This window comes from Nilaparvata lugens, chromosome 1 (assembly GCF_014356525.2).
Source record: "Nilaparvata lugens isolate BPH chromosome 1, ASM1435652v1, whole genome shotgun sequence".
NCBI lineage: Eukaryota > Metazoa > Arthropoda > Insecta > Hemiptera > Delphacidae > Nilaparvata > Nilaparvata lugens.
The window spans coordinates 94,960,301-94,978,983 of NC_052504.1; the positions used below are offsets into that span (position 1 = coordinate 94,960,301).

General features: G+C 34.2%; 1 protein-coding gene across 1 annotated transcript in view; it reads right to left on the reverse strand.

Moving 5' to 3' along the window:
• Positions 1 to 692: 692 nt before the first annotated feature.
• Positions 693 to 18,683, reverse strand: part of LOC111053313 (arfGAP with SH3 domain, ANK repeat and PH domain-containing protein) — an 83,707-nt gene continuing 65,716 nt past the window's right edge. Inside the window, 6 exon segments of the mRNA XM_039419675.1 lie at positions 693 to 1,655; positions 6,168 to 6,215; positions 8,827 to 8,978; positions 12,081 to 12,126; positions 12,128 to 12,150; positions 18,143 to 18,349. Coding sequence (XP_039275609.1) covers positions 1,404 to 1,655; positions 6,168 to 6,215; positions 8,827 to 8,978; positions 12,081 to 12,126; positions 12,128 to 12,150; positions 18,143 to 18,349 — 728 coding nt within the window. The 3' untranslated portion in view covers positions 693 to 1,403.

The following is an 18,683-nucleotide window of genomic DNA, read 5'->3' on the forward strand; positions in this document are numbered from 1 at the left end:
TTATGGAATCAATGATGACAGTTTGAAATAGAAATAAATCGCTTTAACTTCAATGATTTCCATAAACCGTTTCACATTTTCAATGCTTCAGTTTAAAGTGAAAACCTCTCTACGTTAGATCATAGAGAAAAGATGGTGGCATAAGAAGATATCCCATGGTAAGGAGCGTTTATGTTCCAAATTTCATTTTTTGTTCAAGCCGATAGTGGACGTAGTTCTTTTTCGTGAAGCTGGAAGTCTCTCATACTGTTTCATCCATACTCTCTCACCTGTCCAAGACTGTAATAATCAACAATGATGACCGTAATCGAAAATAATAGGCTTCCTATATACCGGACTGCACCTACAAAAAAATGGCTGCCGTAGGTGGTGTCCGGCATTGATATTTTAAACGGGAACTAGACGAACTGAGATTTCGACAAACTGAGACGCTCTCTAACAGCTGATTAGTGATTTTTTCTCAGTAGGAATTTCTATAAGACCACCACATACGACGGCCATTTTTTTCTAGGCTCAGGCACTACCTCCGTAAACAAAGCCGTAGTGCATTCGTGTGACGTCAGCACAGGTAGGGCTCCTACACCAATAGAAACACTACCTGATATAGATCAGCTGAATTCAACGAATTTTTATTGGTGTAGGAGCCTTACCTGTGCTGACGTCACACGAATGCACTACGGCTTTGTTTACGGAGGTAGTGCCTGAGCCTAGAAAAAAAATGGCCGTCGTATGTGGTGGTCTTATAGAAATTCCTACTGAGAAAAAATCACTAATCAGCTGTTAGAGAGCGTGGACCTCATGCTCAGGTCCGGTAGTATAGGAGGTCCTGCTTGAGCACCACAAGTACGCGCATTACACTTTTTATCAGCTGATGCTACCTACGCTTATTATACCTGTACTTTACTGTTTCCTGTAAAAATACAGATATAAACAGCTGATGAAAAATGAAAAGCGCAAGTGTGTACGCAGCTTATGAAGTAGTGAAATACAGCAGAGTATAACAATGAAATTTGGAACCCAAACGCCGTACGGGATATCTTATTATCAAAGACCTTAAAGATGCATAGACTCACATGCAGCGCTAGTGTCGTACTTGGAATTGAAATCGGCCATTGAGGGGGCAACCTATAAGATTATTACATACCAATATGCCTTTGTAATCTATAATATTACAAACATATATACATAATATCTCGTGCTAAAATACCCCAATGGCGGCCTTCAATTTCAAGTAAGAACTTTTCAGTAAGAGTTATATTTCATCATTGGGAAGGCATAGGCATTGCGGGTCTATATCTCTTCAAGGTCTTTGCTTATTATGCCATCTTTTCTATATGGTTAGATTAAGCAGGGTAATATACAGATAAATGGTCACTTTGTGTGGGTGTGAATTAGAGAGGTGACTAACTGTCGGGCAGCATATGCACAAAGCTGATTGGAAACATGCCGCGCTTGGAGGGGTCCCGCTCCAGCATCCCCTCCACCCAGTTTTCGTCCTCAGTGCTGGTACTCGTCACCAGGATGATGTCGTCGACCCGGAACGAGAGCTCGTCGTCATTGTCGGCCGAACAGTCGTACAGCGCCTTGCAACGGGGCTGGTGCGACGCCACCGTCGACGATTCGCTCTGCTTCTCCAGCGGACAGTAGAAGTATGGCTGCAACACAATAGACACATCGTTAGCTTACAGATATGTTCAACTCTTCAACAATATTATATGGGAGACCATAGTTGGCTAGGTATTTTAACAATAGAAGTATAGCTGCAACCCAATAGACACATCGTTAGCTTACAGATATGTTCAACTTTTCAACAATATTATATGGAATACCATAGTTGGGTAGGTATTGGTTGTGATATTAGACCAACGTTAGTAGACAGTACTAACTTTGATATTGGACTACTGTAAGCTTGAACTGACGTTATGAAATTTTCATGTTTTTGACAATTAATTATTTATCTACTTTCTTATAGTATTACCATACTTGTAGGTATTTTCCTCCTCTCTTCTATTTCAGAACACCCCACCATGAGAGCCTGTTTTTTTTTGTATTTTTATTGGGAATTTGTATTTTTTGATGTGCCATGAAGCCTGTTTTATGCATTTCTATTAGAGATTCGTATTTTGATGAATCATGGAGCCTACTTTTATGTATTTTAATGGAAATTTGTTTTTTGATGAACCATGGAGCCTACTTTTTGTATTTCTATTAGAAATTTGTATTTTGATGAACCATGGAGCCTACTTTTTTGTATTTTAATGGAAATATGTATTTTGATGAACCATGAAGCCTACTTTTTGTTTTTTAATGGAAATTTGTACTTTGAAGTACCATGAAGGCTGTTTTTTTTTTTGTTAGAAATTTGTATTTTTGATGTACCATGAAGCCTGTTTTTTGTATTTCTATCAGAAATCTGTATTTTGATGTACCATGAAGCCGGTTTTTTATTTTTGATGTGCCATGAAGCCTGTTTTAATATTTTCATTGGAAATTTGTATTTTGATTGTATTGTTTTTGTATTTTGGCATGACTTCTGTTTTTATCCTCAATAGAATACATTTCTTCTAACAGCGATTTGAAAGAGTAAAATCTGTACGGAGTCATCGCATATTCCATTAGGAATAAAAATGTTCATTGAAAAAGAAACATTAGAGTATTAAAAAGTATTTCAGCTATTGATCATTAATTGGGTATTATCATATAGAAACAATAGCGTAAGTAGATATCCCATGGTATAGGGTGTTTATATCGCAACTTTTACTGTTATCTCAAGCCGATTACTGTCGATTTACTGTTTTGCTCGGGTAAGAGTGTATGAACGGCACAATATGAGAGACTAACAGCGTCATAAAGCTTCACGGGAAAGAACTACGTGGACTATCAGCTTGAGATAACAGTAAAAGTTGCGACATAAACGCTCTATACCATGGGATATCTACTTATGCTATTGCTTCTCTATGGTATTATATTCAGGATGTAAGTGCTTCTTTTATACATATTTGATATTAATATGATTCTATTTTTCAAGATCTAATTCGAGAGAGTAGAAGTTGTAGGAGTAAAGACTTGGAAAGTTTGATTTAATACAAATATCCACTAAAATGTTTTAAGAGGAGTATTTAGATTTGGTATGAGTTTGGTTTTTGATTTTCGAAAGAATGAGTATGCATGGAAACGCCCATTCAGTCATTATTCCTATTCATAATAATGAAAATATATAGTAGGTACTATTATTGCTAGAAACTATTACTGTACAGTCGAATAGAATTGAACCAAAAATGGAATTTAAATTTATAGATGAAATAAATAAGCTACTAAAAAAGGGGAAATCAAAATCACCACTTTACATGCTGAAAAAACTTAATGAAATCTGATTAGCATTCTTCTAGAATAATTTTAATGTAATCTTTGAATAAGTATAAGAACTTTTAGAAATATTATATTATTTTACAATAATGCTATGTCTAAAGAAGAAACACTGACCGAATTTATGATAAATTATAATTTATAATATAAAAATTAAATCATGGATTTTGAACCAAGATAACATCCGAAAAAAGCTCTTGAAATAAACGATTGAACTGCCTTATTGAATATACACTCAACTGTATCTGAGAAGTACAAGATTATGCAGTTTTCAAAAGAGTAGAGTAATTTTTCAAAATTTTAATTCAATTCGATGAAGTTATTTTACAAAGAAACAACTAGTTACTTCTTCAGATTGTAAATTTTATGTAATTCAGTCTTTTGAGTCTAGGTAGGCAAAATTCAGTTTCTTTAAAAATACTGGAATTTTATGAAGATTCTTTTCTCCACGATATTATATTTGTAAAATATCTTCATTTTTTATATTGACAAATAAAGTGGTATGTATCAAATAGAATATCATTTAAATGGCTACAATTTATTTTTTAAGATCCAATTAATATTTATTGCCTATTTTTTCTAATGTTAAGACTCAAGCAATTCGTTCTGGAATCTAATAAAAAAGGTTATCCGTAAATTATGACAACTCTGTTAAACACTAGCCAATAAATATTATTTCAACTTATCAATGCGACTCATTCAATCACTGTTTTAGCTTTTTGATTGATCACAAAAATCGTTTATAAAAAGCATCGGTGTGATTATTGAAGCTTTAAGCAAATTTAGAAAATACTTATCAATAATAACAAACACACAATAAACAGCCGTAGAATAAATGGTGAAAAATGGAGTAGGATTGATGTCAAGTCATTAATGTTCATTGTATTTAAACATTTTTAATTTCCCGTTTTTGTAACAAAATTTAACATTTATCTTATTTTTTGGACAAATTTTATGCTTTATATGTGTTTATCAACTAGTTCCAAAAAGTTTGTTTTGGAAGTGATTTTTTTATGAAGAAATTTCAAAGGCAATATTATGTCAGAGGCCCTGAAATTGATCAGTTGCGACCTGAAAACTCTGACACCAGACCTGAGTCAGCCAGGTGGTAACTCGATATTATTATTATTATAACAAACGTATTCCAACCTTGAAATGAAAGTGTTGAATGAAAAAGACTGAGAAATTGTCTAAAACCACAGATTTATTTGACAATTTTTGAGTCTTTTTCATTCAATATGAATAATTACCACAATATCAACTTCTCAACTACACAAAAATATGAAATGGAAGTGTTATTGTGCATAAGTGGATTTTGAATTCTCAATTTGAAGCTCAGTATTTGAAGGCCGGGCAAAGCAATGTCTCCCGGCTACATAGGCCAAACAAGTTATTGACTCTTTGAAAGTTTCTAATTGTTGTATTGGCCTATGAGTGCATATGCATATAATATATGTATTAGGCTCGAATTATTTACTCAAGGCAAAATTGATAGTAAACTGAAAATTCTACAAAATGATAATTATTATCAATACAGTGCAACTGTAAGCAATATTCCAGACATTCTTCTAACCAACTATTACTAAATACATACTAGAAAAAAATTAATAAGAAGCTAAAATAATATATACCACAATACTTGTGGCTCAGCATGGAACCTGATTAGGACCGTATTTATGAATGATTATCAAGATTATATTAGCACGCATTAGGAGCACGCATTGTAGTCTAAAGTGAGTTTCAAGTCTTTAGTTAGAATTGGTTGAATGGGACATTTTTGGGTTATTTATAAGGAATGCTGACAGTGAAAATCACTATAACAGCCAATCACGGAAGTACAGTTATAGGAATCGTTAAACTAACTATACTTAAATTTACTTTGAACAGTCAGCTTCCCTTATAAATGATTTCAATGCTTTACGTTCAACCAATGCTGTGCAGTTTTGAATTCAATCTCACTACAATAGAATAGTTCTGATTGGTTAAGGCTGTGCAAAGGCTAAAAATAAACTTTCTACTCGTGATATTTTTCAAAGTTTTTCGATTCGTATATCATCAAGCTATCAAAATGAAAAAGTTTTCTCAGGAAAACATTTTTTTCCGATCATTACTTTTTGAGATATGAGCGCCTAAAGTTTAAATTTTTGGGACAGAACATTTCAAATTCGGTACGATATAAATCCATGAGATTTAGAGGATAGATTCTTCATAGTATTGTTGATCTAGTGAGAATTCTGAAAATAACATTTTTGTAAAAGTTATTCAATTTACCAAAAATAACTCAACTAAAAGTTATTTTCAGTAAATTGAATAACTATCTTAAAATTGATATTTTCAGAAAATTTTTGTTTTACTAGATGAACAATACCATGAAGAATCTATCCTCTAAATCTCATGGATTTATCTCTTACCGAATTTGAAATGTTCTGTCCCAAAAATTAAAAACTTTAGGCGCTCATATCTCGAAAAGTAATGATCAGAAAAAATGTTTTCCTGAGAAAACGTTTTCATTTTGATAGCTTGATGATATACAAATCGAAAAACTTGGAAAAATATCACGAGTAGAAAGTTTATTTTCAGCCTTTGCACAGCCTTAAACAATGTGTACTTTGCTAAAAAGTATAATCAGAAATTCGAAATAGTAAGGTAATTTTAAAACAATATATAAACATTCACACCGCTGAAAAACTGGGAACAAGCGAATGCAAAAAATAATAATTATTTGATAATTCTGATTTAAAAAAGAGGAAACAACATAGACACACTCATGCAACACAGAGCTTGAACTTCTTTCGAGTTACCTCTGTCTCTTCAGCATAGCTCTCTAGCTTAGAGCTGTCTGTTTTCTTCTGAAATCAAATCACGTGATACTAACAATACTGGTTCAAATGAGAAGCGTGCAAAATGGTGAGCCAATCGCTACAACAGACAGCTACAATGTTCCAGTATAGAGAAATGTATCTAAGACAGGTTTTTCAATACATTTTCAGTAGAGATCAATAAGTAATCCGATAATAAATTATAATGTCAGCCTAGATTTTTCCATTTTCAGTTGAAATATATTGAGGATAAAAGTACTTATCATAAACAGTCCAGTTAATATATACGTCATTGGAAATATATTGAGGATAGAAGTACTAATCATAAACAGTCCAGCTAATAGATCAGTTAACATATTTAGAGGATAAAATTATTCGTTAAAATTAGTTCAATTAATATATAGTAAATATATATTGAGGGTAGAAAAAGTACTTGTTATAAACAGTTCAGTTAATATATACGACAGTGGAAATATATTAAGTGTAGAGGTATTTATCATAAACAGTCCAGCTAATATATAGATCAGTTAAAATCTTTAGAGGATAAAATTATTAGTTATAAACAGTTAAATTAATATATAGTAAATATATATTGAGGGTAGAAGAAGTACTCATTATAAACAGTTCAGTTAATATAATCGGTAGTGAAGATATATTGAGGGTAGAAGAATGACTTATCATAAACAGTCCAGCTAATATATAGATCAGTTAAAATATTTAGAGGATAGAAGTATTCATTGTAAACAGTTCAATTAATATTATAAGTCAGTGAAGATATATTGAGGGTAGAAGAATGACTTATCATAAACAGTCCAGCTAATGTATAGATCAGTTGAAATATTTAGGGGGTAAAATTACTTATTAGAAACAGTTCATTCAATATTATTATATATTGGTCAGTTGAAAGATATTGAGGATAGAAGTATTTATCATAAATAGTTCATTTAATATAAGGTCGGTTGGAATATATAGGTCAGAAGATGAATATATTGAGGGTAGAAGTACTTATTATAAAACTGTTCAGTCAGCAGCTTGAGATCTGATAAGTCAAATTCAGGAACATCCTAATAATTTAATTCAATACAATGACAAGATTAGCACATACTGAATAATGAAAGGCTCATATAACTTAGGCATATTAAGGTGCGTACAAATATACGCGCCGCGAACATGAGCAATTCACTTTTAATCAGCTGATTACATCTGTATTTTACAGATACAGATATAAAAAGCTTGGCATCAGCTGATTAAAAGTGAATTGCTCATGTTCGCACCTTTAGATTCTAAATTTCATGAAACACTTAAAAATATAAATCTGAAAATATTTTCATATTAGGTTTTCTCACTTACAGGTTTCACAAAATTAAGATTAGCAAACTGAATGATAAATAATATTGACATTAGAAATTGATGTATTTATTGATACATTTTGTGAGTCACAAATGATTAGAAAATGACCAACAGGTTTGGACAGCAGGACCCAAAACTTGAAAATTTGAAAATTTTGATAGATGTAGGTATTAATGTTGCATGTTTAATTGATAAATATAAATTATATTGAAAGCAAAAGGGTATATTTGGAGTTAAATTAGAAAAAGAATAGGAGGGAAAAGTTATAATTGATGTCGCATACTTCAATAATTGAGAAATCTCATTGGTGCTTGGGAACAGATAGGAAAAGATGATAAGATAATTAGAATAGATACGGGAGAAGATAAATTTAAATAGAATAGTGAAAGAAGAAGTTTAATAAGTCTAAAAAGTGCAATATAAAATCCACTAACAGATAGTTATAATTAGTTTTGGAATCAGGTGAGAGTCCATGTTTATTTGTAGGTTATGTACGTATATCAAAATAGATAAATGACAGAATATGGTTGACAGATAGATCATGTTGAATAATGGAATCAACTGAATGATTGTAATATAAGTATTAAGAACTGATGAATATATTTAATAATACATATTGAAATATGTCCATTTTGAGAACATGTACTACAATATTAAAATAGGATAATGAAGATTGTTGACAGATCTCACATGTAAAAGATGGAATTAATTGAAGAATCAATAAAGTAACTGGACCCTGTTTCATAAAACTTTAAAGTCACGTAATACAGGAGAATCACCATTCCAATTAAATGCTCAATATAGCCGATAAAATCAGCTGTTCCTGTATTACAGGACTTCTGAGTTTTTATGAAACAGAGGCCTGGTTACAGGAACAGCTGATTTTATCGGCTATATTGAGCATGTAATTGCAATGGTGATTCTCCTGTATTACGTGACTTATAAGTTTTATGAAACAGTGCCCAGGCACTACCTCCGTAAACAAAGCTGTAGTGCATTCGTGTGACGTCAGCACAGGTAGGGCTCATACAACAATAAAAATTCGTTGATTTCAGCTGATCTATATCAGCTAGTGTTTTGATTGGTGTAGGAGCCCTACCTGTGCTGACGTCACACAGATGCACTAAGGCTTTGTTTACGGAGGTAGTGGCCCCGGGGCCTGATTGTAATTACTATTAACAACTGCTTGTAATGGGAAATGTTAAAGTTTATTTGGAAGTTTATTTGGAAGTTATTATACTACACTTAGAATAATCGATACACCAAGAAATGAGTGAAGAAAGCTGATTACCTTTCTTGGAGGAGGCACCGGATTGAGAACACTGGATGAATAGTCGGAGGAAATGGAGTTGATGCTCTCCGTTGATTGGCCGTTGGACAGGCGGGAGGGGGGCGGACCTGGTGGTGCGGGGGGTGGGGGTCCTCGTGGCCTTTGAACTGTACCTCCAACAAAATTATTTAATTATTTATCGGTACAATTACAAATCATAAAATGAATATGATTGGGCGGGAGAAACAGACTTAGCCCTACTTATATTCAACAAATCATCTTCATCCTAATTATTATATTCATCAAAAATTCATCGACTCTATGACGACTGTTGGTACGATTAGTAATCTTTATTCAAGTTCTTTCTGTAATCCAAATTAGCAATTCAACTACCAATAAGAATTATTAAAATTATTGAAAGAATAAGACGTTGATATTGTCGATACCACTATATTTATTCAAAATCAGCAAGAGATGTGGTAGGTGTTACAATGTAACACAATGTATTCTAGGTACATTGGGTGTTACCATGAACCTGGTTCTGTAATATGAATTAATTTTTGAATAAATATAGTGGTATTGAGTCTAGGGATGGGTATCGATACATCGATGTTTAGAAACATCGATGTTTCAACATCAAACATCGATGTTTTTTACATCGATGTTTACTGTTCGATGTTTTTCACTTATCGATGGTTTTACCCAGACATCGGTCATGCGATGTTTTTCCCAACAAAGGAATTTTTCAATCAGGCTCTCTGTATTTTTTATGTGAGACTGTTGGATACTCTTGAAGATTTGCATAACTGTGGCCCTTGTCAAGGTTAGATGCCTATTTATAATTGAATAAGAGGTCGGATTTTTCGTTTCTTAGGAAGAAAGAGTTTTTCTTATTACAAGTGCTTTCCTCAACATACGTTTAATACCAATTATTAATCTAGCTCTGGAATAGAGGTCCTCGTATAGTATGGAGTGTAGATAGCCATAAAAAAACACCTCTATTCATTCTCATTTCCTAGATAGAACTATCAGGTTTGAATACGATTATGAGTAACAATGATTGCTAAAATTAGCTTAGGATGAAATCTCAAGACAGAATCTTCGAGGATATCCCGAGAGGTTTCTGACTCAACTATGAAGATGACAAATCTTGTGAACTATAATAGAGTTGATGTATCTTTCTAGTCACAACCTGACTTCAATTATTTGAAAGACTGTTACTTGAAATACCAAGTCTAAAATTGCTGTAATTCCAGTTAGTAACAGTTAAAATATTGAAACAATAGCTCCAGATAAAAGTGTAGTCACTTTAGGAGTTTTTTTCGTATTTTTAAGTATTTCGAGATTTGGACAAAATAATAATACCGTCTTAATTTCTCTTATACTAAACAAATATTGAAATCTATAAAACAATATTTTAGATCATTGGATTTTCTTTTTTATATTCGATTAAATATCAATCTCCATTGATAACGTAGAGTCTGATTACCTACAACTACAAACAATTTATTAACTTTCAGTTTCGTTGCTGCCAATCAATAATATTCCTTTATTGTTAACTACTTTTTAAAAGCTCTGTCCCTTTCTTTTACATGTACATGAAAAAGGAAATTGATTTCACTATCTGAGTTAATCTAAGGATATAATAATCTTCCGAAAAATGTACGGCAACACGTCGATGTTTTAAACATTGATGTTTACTGTTCGATGTTTTTCACTTATCGATGTTCAGGAGAAAAAACATCGATGTTCAAAACATCGATGTTTTGTCTTTCGATACCCATCCCTAGTATTGACAATATCAACGTCTTATTCTTTCAATTATGGAGAAATACCACAACATCTCATACCATACAATCAAATTATACCAACAATTACTAAATAATACCATAAAATAATAAGATATCCCATGTTAAAGGGACATATCTCATTTTACAAATTTTACTGTTATGTCAAGCCGATAGTAAACATAGTTATTTTTCGTGAAGCTATATATGACACTGATAGTCTCTCATACTGTGGTATTCATACACTCTCACCCGGTCAAGACAGTGAGGTGGGCCGTCCACTAGAACCGTTTTCGTCCGAAAACTACCGAACGACCCCCCAACAAAGAAAGAAATGGATGCTCGTCCATTGTAACAGGTTCATACGGCCGTGCACGGCCGTCTCCGGCCGATCAATTTTTCGATCCGAATTGAGTGGGATTTTCCGGCCGAACTAACTAGTCGAGCTGAGACAACAAAGTGTTTCTAACCTAAAATTGTTTCACAGTCTTGTTTGTTTTTTGAAGTAGTTCTGTTTTATAAAGTTGTAACTATGGACAATGAAAAGTTGATAAGTTTGGTTAAGGGCATGTCCCATTGTGGGATATGCGAGACAGAAGATATCATCGTCGTGATGTTCAAAGGAATCTGTAGACAAAGATTGCTGAACAAATAGGATCTGCAGGTAAGATTATTGTAATGAATAACTATTTGGTGGATATTTGTTTCTTTATCCAATTTTCAAAATCTCAATATAATCATTGTTTATGGAAAATTTTGGTGGATATGATAGTTAATTCAATAATATGCTGATAGTGAATGTTTTTGTGATTTTTCTGGCTTCAAATCTATCAAGTTTTTTAATATTTTTCAATTTATTAATGCATTTTCAAGTGTAATAATAATTTCTTTCATCTTTCTGATCAACCGAGATACAACATTTTTAGTATAATGTATATTTGGACTGTAAATTTTTGTGATCTTTATAAAAGTGTTTTCATAACCTCATTTGGACTATTTTTATCAAAATTAGGGAGAGGAACAGTTTTGGGTTTATCCTGTTGATTCTCTCCCAATCATTAATTTGATGTTGTGATTAAGGAATGTAATAATAATAAATAATAAATAAATAAATATTGGCAACCACCCTGAACTAGACTGACGTGAACGGTTCCAAAGGACGACCATATTAGGCCGAATTAACAGCCGGCAGATTCGTCAGCCATCCAACGGCCGAACGGATCGGTTGAATACGGTTCCAGTGGACGGTTACCCTAATGATCGAGGAGTCGACTGTAATCGATAATAATCGAATTGACAAAACAGTAAACATATTCACAAACTCAAATTTTGATGGTCATGGAATCATCTTATGGAAGCGAACAATTCTACAACACGTCTTAAAACAGAGTTGCATTGGTTTATCCTTATTGAATTATCAAGTCTAATTTATCAACTCTGGAAAGATAGTTGAGTTTGTGTGCGTTTGTGTGAATTTAGACCACTCACCAGATTTGTCAAGAATTGTACTCTTCAGGATTGGTATCTCACCGGGGTGGTATGACTAGTTTGGCTCCCGCTGAAACAATAAATTAAAGACAATTAATTTTTCCTCCACCTACTGTCTAAAGTACTTACTTTACTCCCTGAAACCTAATACTAAAGTGTCACTTTTTCGCTCTCGGTAGTAAAAAACAGAAAAACTCCCCTAGGGAGTAAAAGTGACTCCAATTAAATAAAATGGGGAGCATCTCTATTTTGAGACTTACATTGTAATAGGTTAGAAGGTCTAAGCTCAGATGAGAAAGCATAATAGAGGTGTCTGTCATTGAGTCAACTGAATTCAATACCACAACCAGAAATTTGATCAACTCATGAAATATATGTTTGTATGATATTATATTCTTAATATTAGTAGACGATAAAAATTTATACAATTTTTAAAATATTTTATTCTATTCAAAATACCAGCCAACAAATATTTTTGATCTGCAATTCAAATCTGAACCGCGTGATCTGGAGTCAGCCATTTTTGGTAGCCTGCCCAGCTGATATAATTGTTACAACTTTGGCCGATAGATAGCGCAATCGGCAGTGCCAATCAGACGACCGGTTTTTAGGTTTTAGATTTTAGGTTATGTTGTTAGGAAACATTGTCACCAATACGTAAGTTATTAGAATGATTTAATTTGCAGTTTCTATAAAAAAATGTAGATGGAGGAAAAATGTTGTGTACATCACGAGCGAAAAATACTTTTTCTCCCTCAGGAAAATTGTTGCCCTCGGCTTCGCCTCGGGCTTCAAACTTTTTCCCACAGGGAGAAATGTCGTACTTTTCACTCTAGATATACAAATAACTATTTTTGAATGTGGTGCATAATTTGGAAATTATCTCAAAATGTCTATTATAACCAAAACAATTTTAGTTCAATCACAGCTGTTAAGCTACTGGAGTTCTTTTTTACTTTCCTTGCCCTATTACCATGGACATACACAACTAGCGCCCAGCGGTCAAATGGGAGTGATACAAGGCTCCGATACACACGTACACTGTTTACGTCGTGACGTCATCACTGACAGTCACATTATTTGTCTGTCACTCTCTCTGGAAGTGATAACGGTATATAAACTTTCCGACAACCATCTGCTTCATAACGACCATTCCTTTCCTATTGGACTCCAAAAGTGTTCCGTTGATTTAGCTCAACTTGTGAAGGATTTTGAAATCATGAATACATCGAATTTCCAGCTCTGACAGTATGTTAGAAAGGTTGACGACCGGGAATCCCCCGGTTTGTCAAAACCACACCACCTCATCAGCTTTTCAATAATTAGCACATATTGTCTCTTTCAGGCTTGTCACCATGAGTGAGAAAATGAACAGTGTTGATATGTTTGCTACGCTGAGAGACGGAGGTTCAAAGTTATTAGTTTTTGAAGTTTTTAAGTATTCAAAAAATATATCTTTATCCATCACCCACATTGTCTTTGTCATTAAAACGAAATTCAGAAATGAAAAGTCAAAACATTATAATGAATGATTGATGTGTCTGCTAGAACCAATTTGACAGAGATTATTCATTCAAGATGACTATATCTTAATGAATGATTGTTCGTACAATCATGGTTCTAGTCCAATCTTTCAATATCAATTAGAATGGAATTATAGGATAGAAATATGTATCTCATTAACTTGGACAATATGTTGTCATAATACAGTAGTGTTTTGCTTAAAGCTTCCTTAGGATACTGTAGTGAATTTGAATTTCGCTCCTTCAGTCGGGTAACGTAATGTCGGCTGCTAGTGAGAGCGAAATGGCATCACTCGGGTCTCGTGATGACGTCACGGACGTTCACTTTGCTACGTACAATCTGTGAGTGCCCAAACACATTCTGACCGCTGGGCGCAAGTTGCAGATTCCCATTACCATAGATAAGGAAAGTATTGCTTTCCGAAAAAAATTAAGGTACCCCAATTTCTAAACGATTCAAGGTCCCCTGAGTCCAAAAAAAGTAGTTTTTGGGTATTGGTCTGTCTGTGTGTGTGTGTATACGATATCTCATCTTCCAATTAACGGAATTACTTGAAATTTGGAACTTAAGGTCCTTACAATATAAGGATCCGACACGAACAATTTCGATCAAATGCGATTCAAGATGGCGGCTAAAATGGCGAAAATGTTGTCAAAAACAGGGTTTTTTCGCGATTTTCTCGAAAACGGCTCCAACGATTTTGATCAAATCCATACCTAAAATAGTCATTGATAAGCTATATCAACTGCCACAAGTCCCATATCTGTAAAAATTTCAGGAGCTCCGCCCCATCTATGCAAAGTTTGATTTTAGATTTTCAATTATCATGTCTCAGATATAATTTAAACGAAAAATTTCGAGTGGAAAAGATTGAGCATTAAAATCTCTTCAATTAATGTTCAGTAACATTTTCACCTAAAATTCAAAATAAGCTCGAAACTCAATAAATTGTGATTATTCAATTGCAAACTGTTGATTCTATTGAATCATTCACTATGAAGAAATAGCAGACTTCGTGTGTCTCCAGCGTTATTGTCCTGTCACCAGCTGGCTTGGATCTTTGAATATAGTAGACTTTAGAGCGCGTGAACACTAGCGTCAGATGATCAATTTTCATAACGGCAAGGAAAGTTGTGTGAGTGCGCCACACCAGATTTTTTCATCATGATACTGTTACTTTATAATAATACTAGTAGGTAACCCGTGCTTCGCAAGGGTCTATTTTAAAACTGCAAAATGAAAACTTGACGTAATAAAAAATTCGAAATTTGAAAATAGGCCAATAACCATCCTCGGTTAATGAAGAATCTATATGCAAAATTTCAAATTAATCAGTTGAGTATATTTCAGACGTGATAATGCGTCAAACATAATTCCCTATTCCTTACGTGTATAAGCCAGTTCTTTCCTTTATTATAGTATAGAAAACTGAAGAATACATAATACTTGAAAACCTCACAGAATCATATTGATTTTTCCAATACATCAATAAATTTTAGTTCGATTAGGATCCTCCTCAATTTGAATCAGGCAGCCTTTTGTTTTCCCAATTCCAAACAAAATACCTAAAATACTCGTTTCACTGGGAATTCGTTCTGATAGTACATTATAACTGAATAATATAAATTATTACTTATTTTATTGCGATCTATTCATGTTTTTCTTATGAAATTCAATTATAGGCCTACAGCATGAAGACTATGTCCAATTCATTTGTACTGGTGGCAAAATGTTACATTAAAAATAATTATTTGATAAAATCCAAGTTCAATATTAATGAAAACAAATTCCTTCAAATAATAATTGATAATAATACGTTTCGAGGGAAAAAATTAAGAACAAAAAAAAAAATGGGAAGCATCGGGGATTCGAACCGCGGAACTATCACTCCGTATGCAAGCGTTTTACCGCTGCGCTACATAGACTTTCGTAAACTGTAGTCTTATAACACAATTATAATCTGCTCATAAAAAACACACTTTGGGCTATGGAACTTCATGTAGCCTACGGTAGCATAGATGAATTTGAACATTAATTCTGAAAAATCAAGAAGGAGAATTGAAATTTGGGCTTCCAGGTGCACGAGATTGATATTTTTAGAATCTATGTTCAAAATTTGGAGATCTAAATCATTCCCGTTTTTCCGGTATGCAATCCACAAGTTGACATGTTTTGATGCGAACAAACGAACACACGAACAAACACAACCCTACTCTCTCTTATTATATAGATTGCATTGTAAAAATATTTGTAAAACATGTCAGTGTTATGAATAAAAAAAATTGGCAATAGAGCACCGATCGTTCAAATGTAGACGAGTATAATGAAGAGAAGCGGTTCAAGTAGTTTCCCACATCAGTGAAAGTATCCGGTAAAGTGAACATATTATTCCCATGAACTCTAATCAAACCATTTCCACTCAGCCCATCCGATCGAGTATGAATGGTCTTATTATAACTTATGGGAATTATATTTTCACTGAACCAGACACGTCCAATGATACTGCTGTGTGGGAATCCAGCATAATACAGTAAACATGCATCTACCAATTTAAATAGTCGATGATTGAATTTCATCACGGTGCGGTAGCCTTCAATAGCCTATATTTTAAGAATTTTCACGACAAACATAACTTAGTGGTAAATAATTATAATCAACACACATAACATGAAGATAATCACGGAAGTGACAAGCTGAATATCAAATCCTTCTTCGCGGAAACAAGGATATTCCCAGTTTATGCCCGGTTGCATAAAGTCACGCATAGCTAAAAGCGCGGACTTGACTATTTAACAGGCCTATTTCGTTGCAGAGACGTTCTGTTAGGTATTGATCTGCCGATAGCTAACAGCGAGCCAATAAACAAGATTTTCTGTTGCAGAGACGGATGACGTTATCTGAGGCTACCAATAACTAAAAGTGCTCTTTCATCAATCATGTAGCCAAAAAAGTTGACTAATTATTAGTGTAGCAACTAACCGAGATGTATGGCCCTGGACGAGTCGTTGGATGGACTCCGCTTGTGGTGGTTGAGCGAGTGGTAGGAGGGGTTGGGGTCGGAGGGGCTGCGACTGTGGTTGAGGTTGTGATTGTTGGGCAGGGTGCCATACTGCATGCTGTACTGCACACTGCTCGGAGGCAGGGGGGCGCGCTTCTTCAGGCTGCCCGTCGTTATGCTCCCGCCAGCTGCCAGACAAACCAATAATATTTATACAAAATACCACAAAATATAATTGTTTTCATGAATGTAATTGTTATCATAAGTATAATTGTATAAGTATAGTTGTCATAAATTGTAATTTGTGTCAATGTCATTCATTACTTAATACCTTAAAAATTAAATTCATTCATTTGCATAAGATTATAGTTATTTGTGCAACTAGTGCGCAAAGTGTCAGTTTGCTGCACCGAAAGAAACGTTTACGCCCGAGCCGTAGGCGAGGGCGGAATGGTTTCTTGAGTGCAGCAGAGGAACTTTGCGCACGTATTTCACATTAAGTTTTTCCTACAGTTACCATTGAATATGAAAAGTGGGTAATTATGGGTAAAATTGCCTGAAATCCATCAAATGTTTTCTGTGTAATTTTATTATTGATAAAAACCTTAATCCTAAAATCCTAAAGTCCTCGTTGTCCTTGGTTATAATATATAATGAATAATAATTAGCGCGTTGTGCTTCGTTGCACCTCTGCTCACTATAGCAGCCCAGTCACTGTTACCAACTTCATTTTGATTTTGCTGCACTGTTGCTCCATATAACCTACTAAGTATTTTGCGTTGCCATGTTGCAAATCTGGAGTGCAGAAAAATTTTTCCCGCACTAGAGCGGAAAAGTGATTCTTTGCGTTCTGTAATCAGTGCAGCAATGGCCACTTTTCAACGTAACTGTAGGAAAAATAAATAGCCTATCATCAATCACAAAATTCATTTTATGATATTGCTGTCATAAATATGTGTAAACAGAGAGCGTTCAGCGGTCAGTCACATATCATCAGCTGTACCCTACCAAGACCGCTGGAGCTCGGAACACTCAGTGATTGCACTCACCCTGTAACATTATGTAGCAGATTTTGTGAGAAGAAAATTGTAGAAAAATACGTTTCAACCTCATTAATCATCATACAATGGAGAAAAACTCAGATTCGAATTCAGCGCCCCAAAATACATATACAGGGTGACTCATAATTAAGGTAAAATAATTTGATACGTGATAGTAGAGGTAAAAATAAGAAAAAAGTTCATATAAACATATATCCATAAACGCTTCATTAGCGAGCTATACAGGGTGAAAGATTTCGCCCGGAATTCAGTTCCTCTAGTGAAATACACCGATGCTGAATTGTTCGGCGACTAGTTTTTGAGAAACTTATGCTGGATTCATATGAAAAAATATCTGAAAATTGAATAAAACTAGATTTTCTGTTGCAGAGACGGAAAACCTACAGGCGGATGACGTTATCTGAGGCTACCAATAACTAAAAGTGCTCTTTCAAAACAGTAGCCAAAACAGTTGACTAATTATTAGTGTAGCAACTAACCGAGATGTATGGCCCTGGACGAGTCGTTGGATGGACTCCGCTTGTGGTGGTTGAGCGTGTGGTAGGAGGGGTTGGGGTCGGAGGGGCTGCGACTGTGGTTGAGGTTGTGATTGTTGGGCAGGGTGCCATACTGCATGCTGTACTGCACACTGCTCGGAGGCAGGGGGGCGCGCTTCTTCAGGCTACCAGTCGTTATGCTCCCGCCAGCTGCCAGACAAACCAATAATATTTATACAAAATACCACAAAATATAATTGTTTTCATGAATGTAATTGTTATCATAAGTATAATTGTATAAGTATAGTTGTCATAAATTGTAATTTGTGTCAATGTCATTCATTACTTAATACCTTAAAAATTAAATTCATTCATTTGCATAAGATTAAATAAATAGCCTATCATCAATCACAAAATTCATTTTTCCTACAGTTACGTTGAAAAGTGGCCATTGCTGCACTGATTACAGAACGCAAAGAATCACTTTTCCGCTCTAGTGCGGGAAAAATTTTTCTGCACTCCAGATTTGCAACATGGCAACGCA